General features: G+C 46.8%; 1 protein-coding gene across 4 annotated transcripts in view; it reads right to left on the minus strand.

Moving 5' to 3' along the window:
- Positions 1-14912, minus strand: part of tweek (transmembrane protein KIAA1109 homolog tweek) — a 576634-nt gene that overhangs the window by 40617 nt on the left and 521105 nt on the right. For all 4 annotated transcript variants that reach the window (XM_070534911.1, XM_070534912.1, XM_070534910.1 and 1 more), the window contains 3 exons: positions 12988-13204; positions 12786-12893; positions 7666-7792 (listed from right to left, as the gene is read on the minus strand). In XM_070534911.1, coding sequence (XP_070391012.1) covers positions 7666-7792; positions 12786-12893; positions 12988-13204 — 452 coding nt within the window. The remainder of the gene's footprint in view (positions 1-7665; positions 7793-12785; positions 12894-12987; positions 13205-14912) is intronic.

Here is a 14912-nt window from a genome sequence, read left to right on the forward strand (position 1 = left end):
ACACAACTTATGCCGATGTGGCGTGTCAGGTGGCGGCACCACCATGGCCGAAGGCGCTGCTAAGATCCCTAGCTGTGAGTTTGCAGTTCCGCCACCCGCCCCCTTGGTGAGTGCAGCTAGCTCTGCCTCACCTGCTGGATTTGATGGAAGTGGTTGTACTTGCTCTTACTTTGGTCTGCGCACAACGAATTTGTCCGTGAATTACCTTGGCTACACGAAGGTGACGTGGCGCTCATGCATGATGACAGCGTACATCCGCTACTAAGGAAGCTAGGCAGAGTTCTGTCGGTGAACCCAGGAAAGGACGGTGTTATGCACATATGTACAATTTGACTAGCTTCTGGACAGGTGATCAAACGACCCGTTCAGTAGGTGTACATTCTTGAAGCAAGCTACCAAGAACCAGCTGCCAAGTGATCACTTTGGTCCCTTGGGAATATGTTGAAGATCATTGCCAACAGGCAACGAAAGAGAGGAGGAAGAGAAACAACAGGAGCAATAGAATAAAAGGATGGAGTGCTATGGCTATGGCTCAGGTCTTTATTATGCGACAGCCACCATTGATAGTTTGCACGCACGACCTTTGGTGGGAGTCGAACCCTCGACTTTTGGTGGGACCAAAATTCAATGGCACAAAAATTGAGGATGCCACCTTTGATGGCTGAACCCACAACCATTGGTGGGAGTTGCACCCACAACCTTTGGTCTTAATTAAGGTCCAGTTAATTAAGATAGAGTTAATTAAGCCCTATATGTCCACAACCTTTGGTGGGAGAAAACAATAAGAAGTAACAACACATTCAAATGAGAATGTCCATTTAATGAATGTCTTGAGAGTGCGCAGGCTTTCACCTTTGTCGTCTTCAGAGTATGCTAAAGTAACTGTCAACTTTTCTTGTTTTTTTTTTCCCACCCTCCCGATCCTGGGGCCTTTTAGTCCTCAATCCCCTTCTCTATACTGAGTAGCACGTAGGCACCTGCATGCATTTCAATAAAGACCTTTTTCTCACTCTTTCCGTTATCACTAGGGGCCTAAAAGGCTCACTACTGCTTGGTATTCTAACTGGCCACTGGGACAAACCTTGCAAAATTATGAGTATGAATGGGGCATGCCCAGTGTAGTTTCCATATTGGCACAATTGATAGCAAGGTGGTGTGCTCTATACTCCATCTATGGTTGGTGCTTACCAGCATCCATGCATGAAAGGACGTGTGCAAATAATACAGTGGAACCTGCTTATAACAATATTCAAGTGCCATGAAAACTCCATTGTTGTAACCAATAATTGTTATAACCGGTTGCATAAAAAAAAATGGGGGACGGCTTAACTGTTCCGAGAAAACTATAATGGCGGGGAGGCCACTTCCCCACCACTTTCTTCCATCTGGGTTCTGATTGTGTTGACTCGTTTAACTGTTTAACTCTGCTTCCTGTGCGCTTCGATTGCGTTGGCGCTCAAGAAAGGCACTACTATAACAACTGCAAAGAAGGGTCACGGGCAGCAAGTGACATACGAGCTCCCCCGAGGCATCGCTTTGGTGGCCCCGAAAGGTGCCTTTTAATAAACTCAGTGCCCTGCCACTCTGTGAAGAAGGATGAGCAGCGAAGCTTTGTATGTGGTCCTCTTAATGACGAACTGCACCTCCGCCGCGGGTCAGCCCGGCATTGCCCTATCTTCAGGAACAGCCCACATATGGGGAGTGCTCAATGCCTACTTCACTTCCGCCGCGGGTTGGCCCGGCATGGCACTAGCTTCAGGATCGGCCCACGTATGGGGAGTGCTCAACGCCTGCTTCACCTCCACCAGGGTAGGCCCAGCATTGCACTATCTTTGGGATCGGCCCACGTATGGGGAGTGCTTAATGCCTGCTTCACCTCCGCCGCGAGTCGGCCCATCATTGCACTATTTTCGGAATAGGCCCACGTATGGGTAGTGCTTAACGCCTGCTTCACCTCCGCCACGGATTGCACTATCTCTCGGATCAATCCACGCATGGAAAAATTTTTGCCTACGACACAAAAATTTCTTCAGAGAGTAGAGGTATTCAGCTTTGCTGTAAAAATGCAGGAAGGTTGCCGCGGCAGCATCTCTGCTTGGGAAATCTAGTAGAAACGCTGGAGCGAGGTCGCCACAGCATCTCGCCACGTACTATCAGCGTCAAATGAAACGTGAACAGTGGAGCCAGGCCCAGAACATTCTTAAGTTCAACAAATGGCCACAGAGGGCAAAAAAAATAGACCGTGCGAAGCTGCTAAAGAAACAGCCATAGTACACCAATTAAAAAGGTTCCCCGTGAGTGCATTATCTTCCACTAGAGGCGCCATAGTAAGCACAATTTTAACCTACAAACTTTCTTCAACAATAAACGAAGTGTTTTTATTACATGACAAAGAGTACAAAATTATAATTCCTAATTTTACATTGTACTCTTTATTACTAATTTTGTTGTTTTTTGCCATTTTACACGCAAAATAGTGTTCAGCATCATCGACCTCCCACGTGACCTCTGGCCTGGATTTAAAATGTTTACCTGTATGTTCGCGTGCACGGCAGGAACGGATTCTTTGGTTCATACATCGGTTGGTTATTTTGTGCTAAAACCAGTTTATTGCACTTCGATATCTCGCGTTATTTAACTTGGGGTGTAAGCCCGAAAGCTAGATTTCAGTCGTGAGCCATGTGGAACACGTCTGCATCGAAATGGGAGCCGGGTCCTGCTGTGACTGGGGACTGCAATACCGGTGAGTCGGTTAACATCACTGCTTCAATCGCCATGTAATATATTCATCTCGTTAACTTACAGGGGGAGGCAAGTTAACGAACTAGATGCTGCATTACATAAGGGCAGTTAGGACCCTTCGTTACTGTTTCCTAAGTAAACTTTCAGTTGTGAGGCCATCATTATACATACATTCATGAAAGAGAAAGCGATATCGAAACGCGCATCACATTTTTGATCTGGTTGTAGCCGTAGCCATGGTTGACTGAGTAGCCTTGACAATACATATATATATATATATATTTCTTTTTTCCACCGGCAACTTCTTTCGTTCACAGAACCGAATAACCCTTTCATAAACTGAAGCTGAAGTACTAAATTTAATGTATTAAACAGTTGCACGCATGATAATTCACCTATATTTCGTACCTGTTGGCTCCAAATGTTCTTGCTGTTCAGTTTTAGAGTTAACGAGAGTTTACTGTATTTGTGTTTCAAAGGGTGACACGGCGCAGAGCTATGGGCGCAGCCCATTCGTGTTTGTGGGTGCGGGAGGGCAATGGGAGAGATGCACGTGAGGCTACGGCATCTCTCATGTACAGGAGCGCGCGGCGGCAGTTAAGGTGGTGGGCGATCGTGCAGCAGCCCGCATTTCACTTTTTCTTTTTAAGGATTTCGCATTCCATTACCTTCTGGCACGAACACCCAGCAGCCAGACTTCATCATCATAACCGATAATACGGCATGGGGATATTGTATAGTAAGCGGGTTATTTCCCCTTAGAAAACATACAAAAGTTGATGGTGCAGCAGCTTTTCTTTGTTACAACTGATATATTGTTACAACTGGTATCGTTATAAGTGTGTCCAACTTGTGGGGTTCTCCTCCATGCTTTTGGGACAAAGGAACGACAACACACTAGTGCAAACAATCACAAGGGCATTTATTGCACCTTTCATAGATCAATGCCTGCTAGCCGAGTTGATATCCACAAAACATGCCAGTGGGCGCGCGACAAATCTAGAAGTCCGACTCACCGCGACCGGACAACGAGCGAATATGTTCGCCCCATGCTGGATCCCAACGCCTGGTCGTTCGCGCGTACGGTCACGCGAACGGTGGTGCGTTCGAAGCCAGGCCACGCGAGGCGGTCTCGCAAACGCATGGGTCGGCGCGCGCATGGGACGTCCACGCTGTTCGCCAATCCGCCGGGAAAGAGCAAGCCCTTTGTCTCTCGGCGCCCAAGTAACCCCGCCTGTCGGCGGCGTTAGCAGCGCAACACTCGCGCCCTCTCTCGTATTGCACCTCAACCACTCCGACCGCCGCGGGCGCCATGCCACGCGAGCCGTGCGGGAAAGCAACATATCAGGGTATGCGTGAGAGTCGCGCATCCCCACATCCCCCAACCCTAAATCACTACTTATTCCGGCGAAACATGTGACACGGTCTAACATCAACCCATGCTTCGCGAACAAGATAGTACATGCAACAGTGGCCGCGCTGAGGAAATGTCCACATGCGGTCCATTGCATGCGAGCCGACATTGTCCTTGGGTACACCGCTGGCGTCTGCTGATCACAGCAGCAGCTTCGCAGACTCGACGGCACGATTCCAGGCCAGGACTGCAGAAACGACGACACAGTAGTCGGTACGAGCAAGTGTCGCTTGCGCGGACGCGCGCTGCTGGCAAGAGCCGCCGTAGCTGTCGGTGACCGCCAGCTCTTATCTCCGCGGCTGAGGGTAGTGGGCTGGATACAGGTGGCCGCCGAAGTCGCGGCGCCGAACTGGCCACAGCATCACCATCGCCCAGGGTGGCTCGATCATAGTCCGGGGCAGCAGCGCAGACGACGTGCAGGTGACAGCAAACCAGGGTTGACTCCGCTCACGCTGCGTACACTCAACGCACTCGGCAAACACTAAAGTAGTGCAAGGGAGAGGAAGTCTGCATGCGCATCGCCCACGTGGCACGATGTTCAACTTGGCTAGCAAAAGATGGGGCAGCTACTCTGATGCTAAGTTCACGTGAACGAAGCTCGCTTCCTCGAGTCGACGAGTAATTTCAATTCATGCGAGGCTAAATAGAATGAGGGAAGCAACTTGCAACACCTCAACGCCATGGTCCACCAGGTTGTGTCCCTCCACGTGCGACAGGCAGCTTCGTAAAGCCTTAGGCCTAAAACGTCGCTACCCTGACAACAACCGGCATCCAAAAACAACACCCAAAATGAGCGCAAAACAGGCAGCCGCGAGGAGACGTCAGCTCTGTTAGGTGGTCCTACCCCGCTTGGTGCACACAGCATCCGAGTTGACGGCGCCCACCGTCCCAGACGGTGTCGGAGCGTCCGGTGCCAGGCCGCAATACCAGTCAGCCCATAGTGGCACCCGTGGCCCGCGGCCACCCGGCTCCCAGAGCCACGACTTCATCAGAGTCAAAGAGATAGAAGAAGCTATTTATATAAGAAATTCGGACCACCCACGAGGCTTTTGTGCTCACTCGCTTCAGGCTTGGGAATGTTCCGCGGGCGCTAAGCCTCGCTCTCCCAGGATGCAGACCACGTGGCTCTCGTAAAGACGAATGTCATTAAAAAAAAACACTTGCGAAAAGGCTTAGCATGTTGACATGTTCAAACACAGTTCAGCCACCGTCGCCTTGCTCAAGGAAGCACGCCGCCAATGCTAGCGATCGAAATCAACGCTAGCCCTATGCTTCGGTTCAAACAAAGGTCTCGAACGAAGCAAAACTGTTAAATCTATTGTCCGATGCCCCAAGAGCCCCACGTTGGGCGCCAGATGTGGGATGGATCGGCGCACGCGCAGCGCAGCACGTCCGCACTGCTTGCTGTACCACCGCCAAAGAGAGAGCGCCTTGTCTTTCGGCGCCTAACTAACCCCGCCTGTCAGCGGCGTTAGCAGCGCAACATTCGCGCCCTCTCTCGTACTGCGCCTCAACCACTCTGACCACCGCGGGCGCCAGGCCACGCGAGCCGTGCGGGAAAACAACATATCAAGGGACGCGTGAGAGTCTCGCATCCCCACAAACTGTAATTACGTTGTGGGATTCTCACCCGTGCTCTTGGGACAAAAGAACGACAACACACTAGGGTAAACAATCACAACGGCATTTACTGCACCTTTCATAGACTAATGCCTGCTAGCCGAGTTGCTATATACAAAACATGCCGATGGGCGCGCGATAAATCGCAATAGTCTGACTCACCGCGACCGGATAACGAGCGAATATGTTTGCCCCATGCTAGACACCAGCACTTGGCCGTTCTTGCGTACGGTCACGCGAACAGTGGCGCACTCGAACGAGGCCTCGCGAGACGGTCTCGCAGAAGCATGGATCAGCGCACGCGCGGAACGTCTGCACCGCTTGCCGATCCCCGGGCCAAAGAGCAAGCACCTTCTCCTTTCTGCACCCAAGTAACCCTGCTGTTAGATGGCGTTAGCAGAGCCACACTCGTACCACATCTCGCGATGCGCTTCGACCACACCGACTGCCGCGGGCATCAAGCCACGCGGCGAAGCCGGATTACAGGACACGGAAGCTATGCGGGAAAAACCATATCAGGGGACGCGTAATAGTCATGCATCCCCCACAACGTTTTAGACAACGTTCTGGTTTTCTTTTGTTGCCATGGCTTCAGCTACATGCATGGGATGCTTATGGACAGTTAAATTAAAACTGTCGTACAATATTACATACATCACTAAATATTACGAAACAATCCATCATGTTAAGACTGCTAAATGAATAAAATTTGTTATACAGTAAAAGCTCATTGATACGATGCCATTACATATGATTTCTTGGCTCCAACGTTCCCAATCGAGGACACAAAAAATTATCTAATGCAGTTACATTTATATTTATATACATTCCCAGAAAACACAAATGTTCAGCCCTAACGTTCCGCAAATCACCAAACTGCGATTGTATGATACGTTTTCCAACCGCTAGATCCCATGTAAAGAAAAGGTGCAAGTTGCACATGATGGAGAATGGTAATTCATCTGCTGCAGCAGCTTCTCCGCAATACTGATCCAACCTTCGCACATGAAAATGCCAGTGCGCACTAAGTTTCTTATTCTGGTATCAGCAAATCTCCTCCCCGCTTGTCGCACATTTCATTTACAGCTATCGCCGCAAACCCTATTATAATGAGCACCTTGACTTATTTGTTTCACAGCACGTGGGCCTTAGTGCCATTGGAAGCATACTGCATGCTTTTATAGGCAACAATCCAAACGTGCCGCCGTTTCCTGCTGCATGCGGCACAAAAGGAGAGTCATGTATTGCTCTGGCAGTATCGTCGACATCGTATTACAGCGTTGCACACCAGCTCGATTTCGTTTATATTTCCAGTCACAGTCTAAGAACACTATGTAATAGGGAAACGACAACATCTGTCTTGGGACGCTTAGGAGTTACCAGCTTATTTCACAGACGTCCCCGTCTTGCACTGCAACAATTCGCGCTGAGTGGGCATGTCAAAACTTCCTGCCAAAAATTCGCCGCTCAAGGAAGCTGCTGACCCAGGCCGAATTCGAGGAGTGTAAACGTAAGCTTACCGATGCTGTAAAAACAACAATATGTATATTGGGCCGTTTGAGCCCTGCCAGCTCGGCTCGCGTCGGCGCAACGCTTTGCAATATGCAGATGTCAACTACAGTTAGGTCTGTCAATTTTTTAGTAACTTCTAATCATACATTTTCTCGGTTAGTGTGTTTTTTCACACACTCTTTTTTCTAAGATGTATGAATGTGGTTCTACTGCATTTTGGATTATTGTGAGGTTCATAAAATCGAGGTTCATCTGCAATGGCATCAGTGGTAAAGCTGTGCTGCCAAGTCTATTGACATGCAACTTACACAAACCTGCTCTGGCAGCAATCATTAGTTTCTTGTAATTCTTTTGGCAAAGAGAAACAGTGTACTCACGAAGTATTGCCCATAACGTTGCCCATGTTCATGTGAACATTAAGACGGGACAGGTTCAAAGCATACAGCAGAAGTGTCTCCCATGCTTGACCCCTGGGAGGTGCTGGCCGTTCTTGAGGAAAGGGAGCTGGTGAGACAGAGCAAGAGGTACGTGTTAAAAACTAATATACAAAAGACGCTGCTGCAGTGGATGTCAGCAGAAGGCATCTTGTTTAGTGGCAATTACAGTTAGAAGAGCATAGTTTCATTTGTACGTTAGACGCAGGGTTCAGGAGAAGCTGCACCTGCAAAAACCTGTCCCTTTCAAAAAAGTAAATAACCTACTTTGCAGCTAGCTGAAGCATTCCACTCAAGGCTGCCTTGAGCCTAAGTGCAGCATAATAGCCATGAAGATTACCAGCATCATGGTACCTGTGTGCAGTGACATTGGGTGATATGTGATCCTAAGTAGCACTGAAAAGTAGGGTTGTGCAAATACATGAATATCACTGAATCGAATCGAATAGTGAAAGTTTGAATAATTCAATTTGCAAACTGAATATCTACTATTTGATTTTTCAATATATTTGGTGTATAGACCCTTGCGGTGCCACATGTCGCATGCATCACGGCACTCCTTGTGCTTGATGCCACCTAAGTGAGCATTTCACTTCATTTTCGGCGCAAAAGGAGCGCCGAGCATGATATGGATGAGCTGCCGTGGCTTATGCGGTAGCGGACTTTGTCATTGCAAGTGCTCCTCAAGGTCGGAATGTTGCCCGAACTGCAATTCGCAGAACAGTGCCGTGTTGGACAGGGCCACTCCTGTCGGTACAAGGTTTGCCTGAATCGACAGGACCAATCCAAATGATAATGCAGGACAGAGGGAATGACAACAAAAGCAGCGCATATTTTGTAAAGTACGAAAGCATGTGAGAAGAACGGGCCAATTAGCCGCCGATAGGCACATAGATCGTGTTGGATATGTGGCGACGAACTTCAATGCTGCTTCAACAGCCGTCAATTCAGTCCACATGCATGACCCCAGGACCAATCATGATGAGCTACCTGTATGAAAGTTTCAAACTAACCTTCATGCATGATCTCGGGACTGATCACTGATAAGCCCCCCGTACAAACATTCTGCAATGGCTTGCGGCCTATTACCACATCAGCTAATGGCAAATTATCATCACGGCCACACTTCCTAGGCCATTAGGCCTAATCAGTGCTGATTCATTGGGTGTCAGCAAATAAAGTTATGGTTTGGTGCCGAATTGATGCAGATCAATTCGCAGCAGCTGTGCGACACTCAGAAAGCCAAAAAACCACCTCACAAATGAAAAGCATGCAGGCGTCGGCTACAAGCGGAGCGGTAATCAAGTCCTGTGATGCGCGGTTCCTTCGTCTGTCGTGCAGATGGGCCTTACGATAACCGCACCTTCCGTAAAGTTGCGATAGCTCCATTATATTTTTGGAGAAAACCTGGAAAGCAACATAAATAAAAGATTGCTGCAAAACACAGATCCATTATTAAACTGAGAACCTCATTGGTATTCAGTACAAGACAATGCCACTAATCCATTAGTTTTAGAGAAAAAGAACGCACTTGATTCAATTGAACAGATTCATTAGTAAAGATATATTTTCCAGATCTTCATATCCTAGAAGATCTATAATCAGTGGTGGCATATTAATTTGGTATTCCCTTTAATAAACGTAGACCCTACCATAAGTCTTGATTTCTATGTACCTAATTTACTGATGGCTCGCTACATTCTTGTTATGCAATGTTAGAAGACTTCCAAGCATGTGCAGCAACATATTTTCTTGCTGAAAATATTCAGCATTAAATTTTGTAAAAATTTTCTGTTATTCGATTCGGAATCCACTAATCAATATTACACGTTGTCATTCTTATGTCTGTCCTTGTATTATTTAGCGCTACTTGGGATCCCAGCAAGGCGGACCAACTAGCCTGAAGCTCTTGAACTAGCTCTTGTACAGCTCTTGAACTAGCTGGTGCATGGCGTAAAGAGCCTCTCATTTTTTTAAATATGGGTCATCGATAAGAAATTAAATGAATGCTAGAAAAAACTTAACGAAAAACCACATGGGACAGGAAAGAACGCTAGTTTTTTTCGCGCTGGAAACCATGTTGCAGCAAAAGCTACCCTCTCCTTTTGCCTATCCTCTCCGCTTTCTGTTGTGTCAGAGCCTTTCCTTTTTGCCATGACCCTCTCAGCTCCATTTTTCTTTCTCTTGCTGCACAGTGCATCAGTGGAGGTGGTTCTAGATGTTCTGCATTTCACAGGATTTAAATCTCACTGCTGTGTTGGCACACTGCAGGCATCATGCGTGTGATGCAGAAGCACCAACACATGTGACACTGTTTCACTGGCTAGCTGAGTGGCTCCTCTAAGAATAACTGTATGCGGGTTCTTGTTTGGATTTTCAGCTGTTTTTGAAGCATACATTGGTGCCATACTTTGTAGACACAATTGTCACTGTGTGACTTAGGCGCCATGTTTGTCTATTTGCAATGCCCAAACAAGGTGAGGGGCCCTTTGTGTAAAAACAGTGCACAAGATTATACAAAGCACAGGAAATGAACTAAATTCTGAGTAAATCCCCTTCTACAACACAAGAGAATTTGGAAGCAAGCACATGAAAAAGGAATGCACATACATAAAAAATAATAACCAACCATCCCAACCTATGATGCTATGTCCACTGCATGACAAAGGTCACTCCCAGTCATGCACCAGCTGACACCATCTCATGCCTGCGAATTTCCCAATTTCATAACAGCACCTAGCTCTCTACAGTCCTCAACTGTACTTCCATTACTTTACCTATTTTGCAACTCTATATTAGACCCAGATTATATGCCTGCACAGCTCTGTTTCACCCTCACAATGTCAACGAGAAAAATGCCTGTCCTCATTTCCTCTCTAATCCACACCATAGTCTTCCTGTCCCTTACTGTTATGCCTAAAGCTTTCTGACTTAGGGGTGTGAAAATACTCAAATATTATCGAATAGAACAGTGACCATTTGAATAACTCAATTTTCAAATCCAATATTTACTATTAAATTTTTCAAATATACGGCATATTTAGTGGAGAGACCCCTGCAGTGCCGAATGCCACATGCATCGTGAATGCCCCTTGTACTCGATGCCATGCAAGTGAGTGCCTCACGTGGTTATTTTGGGCACAAAGGCTCCAAGTCCACCATGGACAGGCTGTCCTGGCTGACACTGTAGCGTACTTTGTCTCTGTGAACGCTTCTGTCCCACTATATGCGCTCGCTTGCTGATAGCGGGGAGCGCATGCAATTCACAGAATGGTGGTGCATTGGTCAGGGCTGCCTCTGCCAGTACATGGTTTGTCCACACTGATCAAAATGATAATGCGAGGCGGGCAGAGGAAACAGCAACAAAAGCAGCGCATATTTTGATAAGTGCAAAGATTGGGCCGATTAGCCCCTGAAAGGTACGCAGATCATGTTGAAACACGGCGGCTAAAAGAGGAGGGGGGAGGGAAGGGACTGCTTTGTGCGAACCTGCCATGACTCTATTGATTTCAGAAGCTTTGACAAGTGGCAAATAATCACACCTGACAATGAAAAGATGCCTGCTCTTTACCATTGGTGCTGACAGCGATTCACCCGCAGCACCAACGATGGCTACGCATGGAGCAGTGATTGAGACCCGTGATGTGCAGTCCGCACATTTGTCTGTTGCACAAATTAACCTTACGATAGCACACCTACTGCAAAGATGGTAAAGCCCTTCTATATATTGAACGAAAAGTGAAAAGCAAAACTTTCTATGCAATAAAAGACTGCCATAAAATACAGGTCGACTATCAAACTGAGAACCATTAGCATAATGTTGCTAATTCTTTAGCTTCAAAGGGAAAAAGCCCTTGGTTCTATTTGACATTCTATTGGCAAAAAAATGTTTTCCAGACCATATACTAGAAGTGAGCTGTAATCAGTGCTGGCATGCTAATTGGGACCTCCCTTTAATAAGAGTAGACCGTACTGTAAGTATATCTTGATTTCTATGTACCTAAGTTAATGATAGCATACTACATTCTTGTTATGCAATGCTATAGTAGAAGACTCCCCAGCATGTGTAGTACAGTAGCACGATGAATGATGTGACATTAGAGTTTGTTATCATTGCTTTCTTTATGTGGTCGTATGCTCACTACTTAAGCTTATGCGTCCAAACTTTCTATGTACATGTGTTTTCTAGATGTAATTTACTACAAGTACTTTCCAAACGTATAAAATAAAACAAACATTTCCTGCACCACTTTTAGACAAATCTTTGTAGAGAAATTGTACATGAAATCGCATAAAACCAACATCTCTTAAGAAACTCTCCTAATAGGAAAGCTAGCAAGCAAATACTACATCAACAATAAGACATCTTTACGTGTTATCAGAAATTGCTATTCTGGCCCCTGGTGTGACTCCGCAGCAGTAAAGACAGCTATGTGGAGAGATGTGGTTAAGATAAAGGCACGGCCACTGCTAGCGGGAACACAAAAGCCCATGGCATCGCTCTATGGAATGCCACCACTGGTGCCGCACGAAGTCGTGGCAGACGACTTACCATAGCAGATGACTCGCTGGGCTTTTTCGCCAATCACTTTGATTGCACCTGTGCTGCAAGACTTCATGAGACGAAGGCAGTGGGGCACTCCACGTAGCAATGCCATGGGCATCGTGTTCCCACTAGCAGTGGCCGCGCCTGTACACACTTCTTTCTTTCCTCATCGTAATCACTCTTTTCTTTCGCCTTTTTTCCTACGGATGCGCTACAGAGTCGACAGTGTTATTATTGTGAGCATACAGCTCCATGCAGTCATGTGATATGATTGTACTCATTTGTCCACAGAATAAAGTGTGCAGTTAAGTTCTGGCATTGTGTGAACCATGTTTGCTTCAGCCACTGCGGCTACCACCAGATGGGTTGGGGGTGACAAAATTCACGCTGTGTAGAGCAGCATACCAGACCATACTAGCTCAGGCCTTTTCTATAAAAAAAAATATCTCTTACTGAAAGTGCTTACGTCTTGCAAAGTCACTATTTTAGAAGAATTGAAGTGTAGAGAGCACTTCACCTGCTTCCTCTTCAGGTGAGCCAAGTTCCAAGCTTCCAAAGGGGAATGAATCAGCCCGACTTGGGGACAGGGTTCCACTGCTGCTACTTGTTTCGGCTGAGTCTTCGGCTTGCAGAGAAGATGTACATATATATATATATGTGTGTGACAAAGAATACCAAACGAAAAGAATGACAAGACAAATAATGAGAAGTGCACTCACCTTGGTCACCAAAAGCTGAGCCTGCAGTGGCGGGGTCTCCTAGGAACATGCGGCGAGCGATGCTACGTCGATACCAGGCTTTGGGGAAAGCTAGAATCTCTGTCAGACGTCTCATGTCATACTTAAATGAGGCAGAGCCAACATCACACAGCGCTGAGAAACGGATCAGGGCTCGGCCATTGTCCACACCAATGTGACGGCTACGGCTCATGTTGACCTGTGCATAAGTAGGAAAAAGTCATTTGCAAGGCTTTTTTATTAAGCAACACACCAGGAAGCTAACAAGCATCTAAAGTGTGTCCAAAACCTGACATCATCATCACGTGCACAACTGAACCCTGCATTAGCTGCCAGTGAACCACAAGAGCTCAAACTCAATAGTACCAGTAGATAAGTGCAGCAATGGCAAGACCGTGCAGGGGCATTTGATGATGTGAGCGTCTGCCTTGCACAGCCAACATTGCACCAGTCTTGAGCATGGGGGCAAGTGTTTAAAAAAAGGGACCAGGTGCCATTATCTGATACAGGGCAGCAAGAGAGTTATATTACCTTGTCGCAGCCCAGTGACGTCGTGTCAGAAACAACAGCTTGCACGAGAACTAACTGCGTGTCTCACTACTGCTTCTTACTAATCCTCCTATGCATGGTGTCCATTCCATGAAAGGGTTGCCAGAGGGCTTTTGCAACAATAAACTATGCCTTTTTCTCTCTGTAATGTGCAGTCTATGCCTGGCCGGCTGATATGACATGTAGCTTTCACTGCATACACTTAGCTGATGTGTTCCCCAACTAAGCACTCTACTTTTAAGTTAGAAATTAAAGGTGTTCAAATAGTGTAACTTGCAAAACGAATTGAATAGGATATTCAAGAAACGTAACCCTTGAATATTAAATCAAATGTAGAATATTTTCTTAATTCTAAATGAACATAAAATATTTTGTGTAGTGCCAGTAAAGCAATAAAAAAAAAGTAATCAGACTTATATACAATGGCCACATGCATATACCATTCACAATTCAGATGGCGCGATGTGCCCGAGTTCGAAAGGATGTCCCCGAAGCTTTCCTTGTCTGGCACTTCGTGGAGCTGTGGATGAGGAGGACGTTGAGGTACTCTAGAGTTCGGGATGGAGGAGAGCTGGCCCATGCAAGTGCGCTCACCTGAGCCTTGGGCATGTGGGTACATCTGAGTACACATGCGCTCTGTCATCCTTGAGCATGCACAGACACAAAAGCGGTGCGATGGCCTTGGCGTAGCCGTAGCACTACACAGTATCTCGTATTTCGTAACGGCAATATGCCGTTGCATAGCCGCATCGCAAGGAAGGAGTCGACGCTGAAAAAAGAAAATGCAACGGCTCCGAGGCTGCTTGTGTTTAACAGGGCAGTGAGAGTGCCGACGGAAGCAAAGCTCGTCTGGCCAAAGGACGCGCCAGCCATACCATGAAAACAGCCGAAACCCGCGAGGACGGTCTCACCCAAATTTGTTAATCGTATCGTGTATGTATAATCAACATTCAATTATCAATTAATTTCAACCCCCATGTACATCGACCTCGTCTTATTTAGCGTTGACACTTGGTAGATGGTTTCTCTCTTTTTTCTGCTCTGCATTTCATTCTGTGGAATGGCGCTTGCAGTGGTGGAATTTCACATTCTGCATTGGGTGGTTTATCAAATTCATGTGTCATGGTGAGTGACATTGCAGGGAGTGCATCTTACACAGAGGCATTTGTGATGTGACCTTGCCTCTCTGGCTGGGAATGGGGCTCCATCGAGAGGGAGGGCACAAGGCATTCAGTTTGAAATTACAGCTGTTTTTGCAGCATGCAGCAGTGTAATACTTAGCACACAGGATTGTCGGCCCATGACGTATCTGCTGCGCTTGTCTGTCTAAAACGCCCCAACCTGCTGAGGGGTTATTT

Source organism: Dermacentor albipictus, chromosome 3, assembly GCF_038994185.2.
Source record: "Dermacentor albipictus isolate Rhodes 1998 colony chromosome 3, USDA_Dalb.pri_finalv2, whole genome shotgun sequence".
Classification (NCBI taxonomy): domain Eukaryota; kingdom Metazoa; phylum Arthropoda; class Arachnida; order Ixodida; family Ixodidae; genus Dermacentor; species Dermacentor albipictus.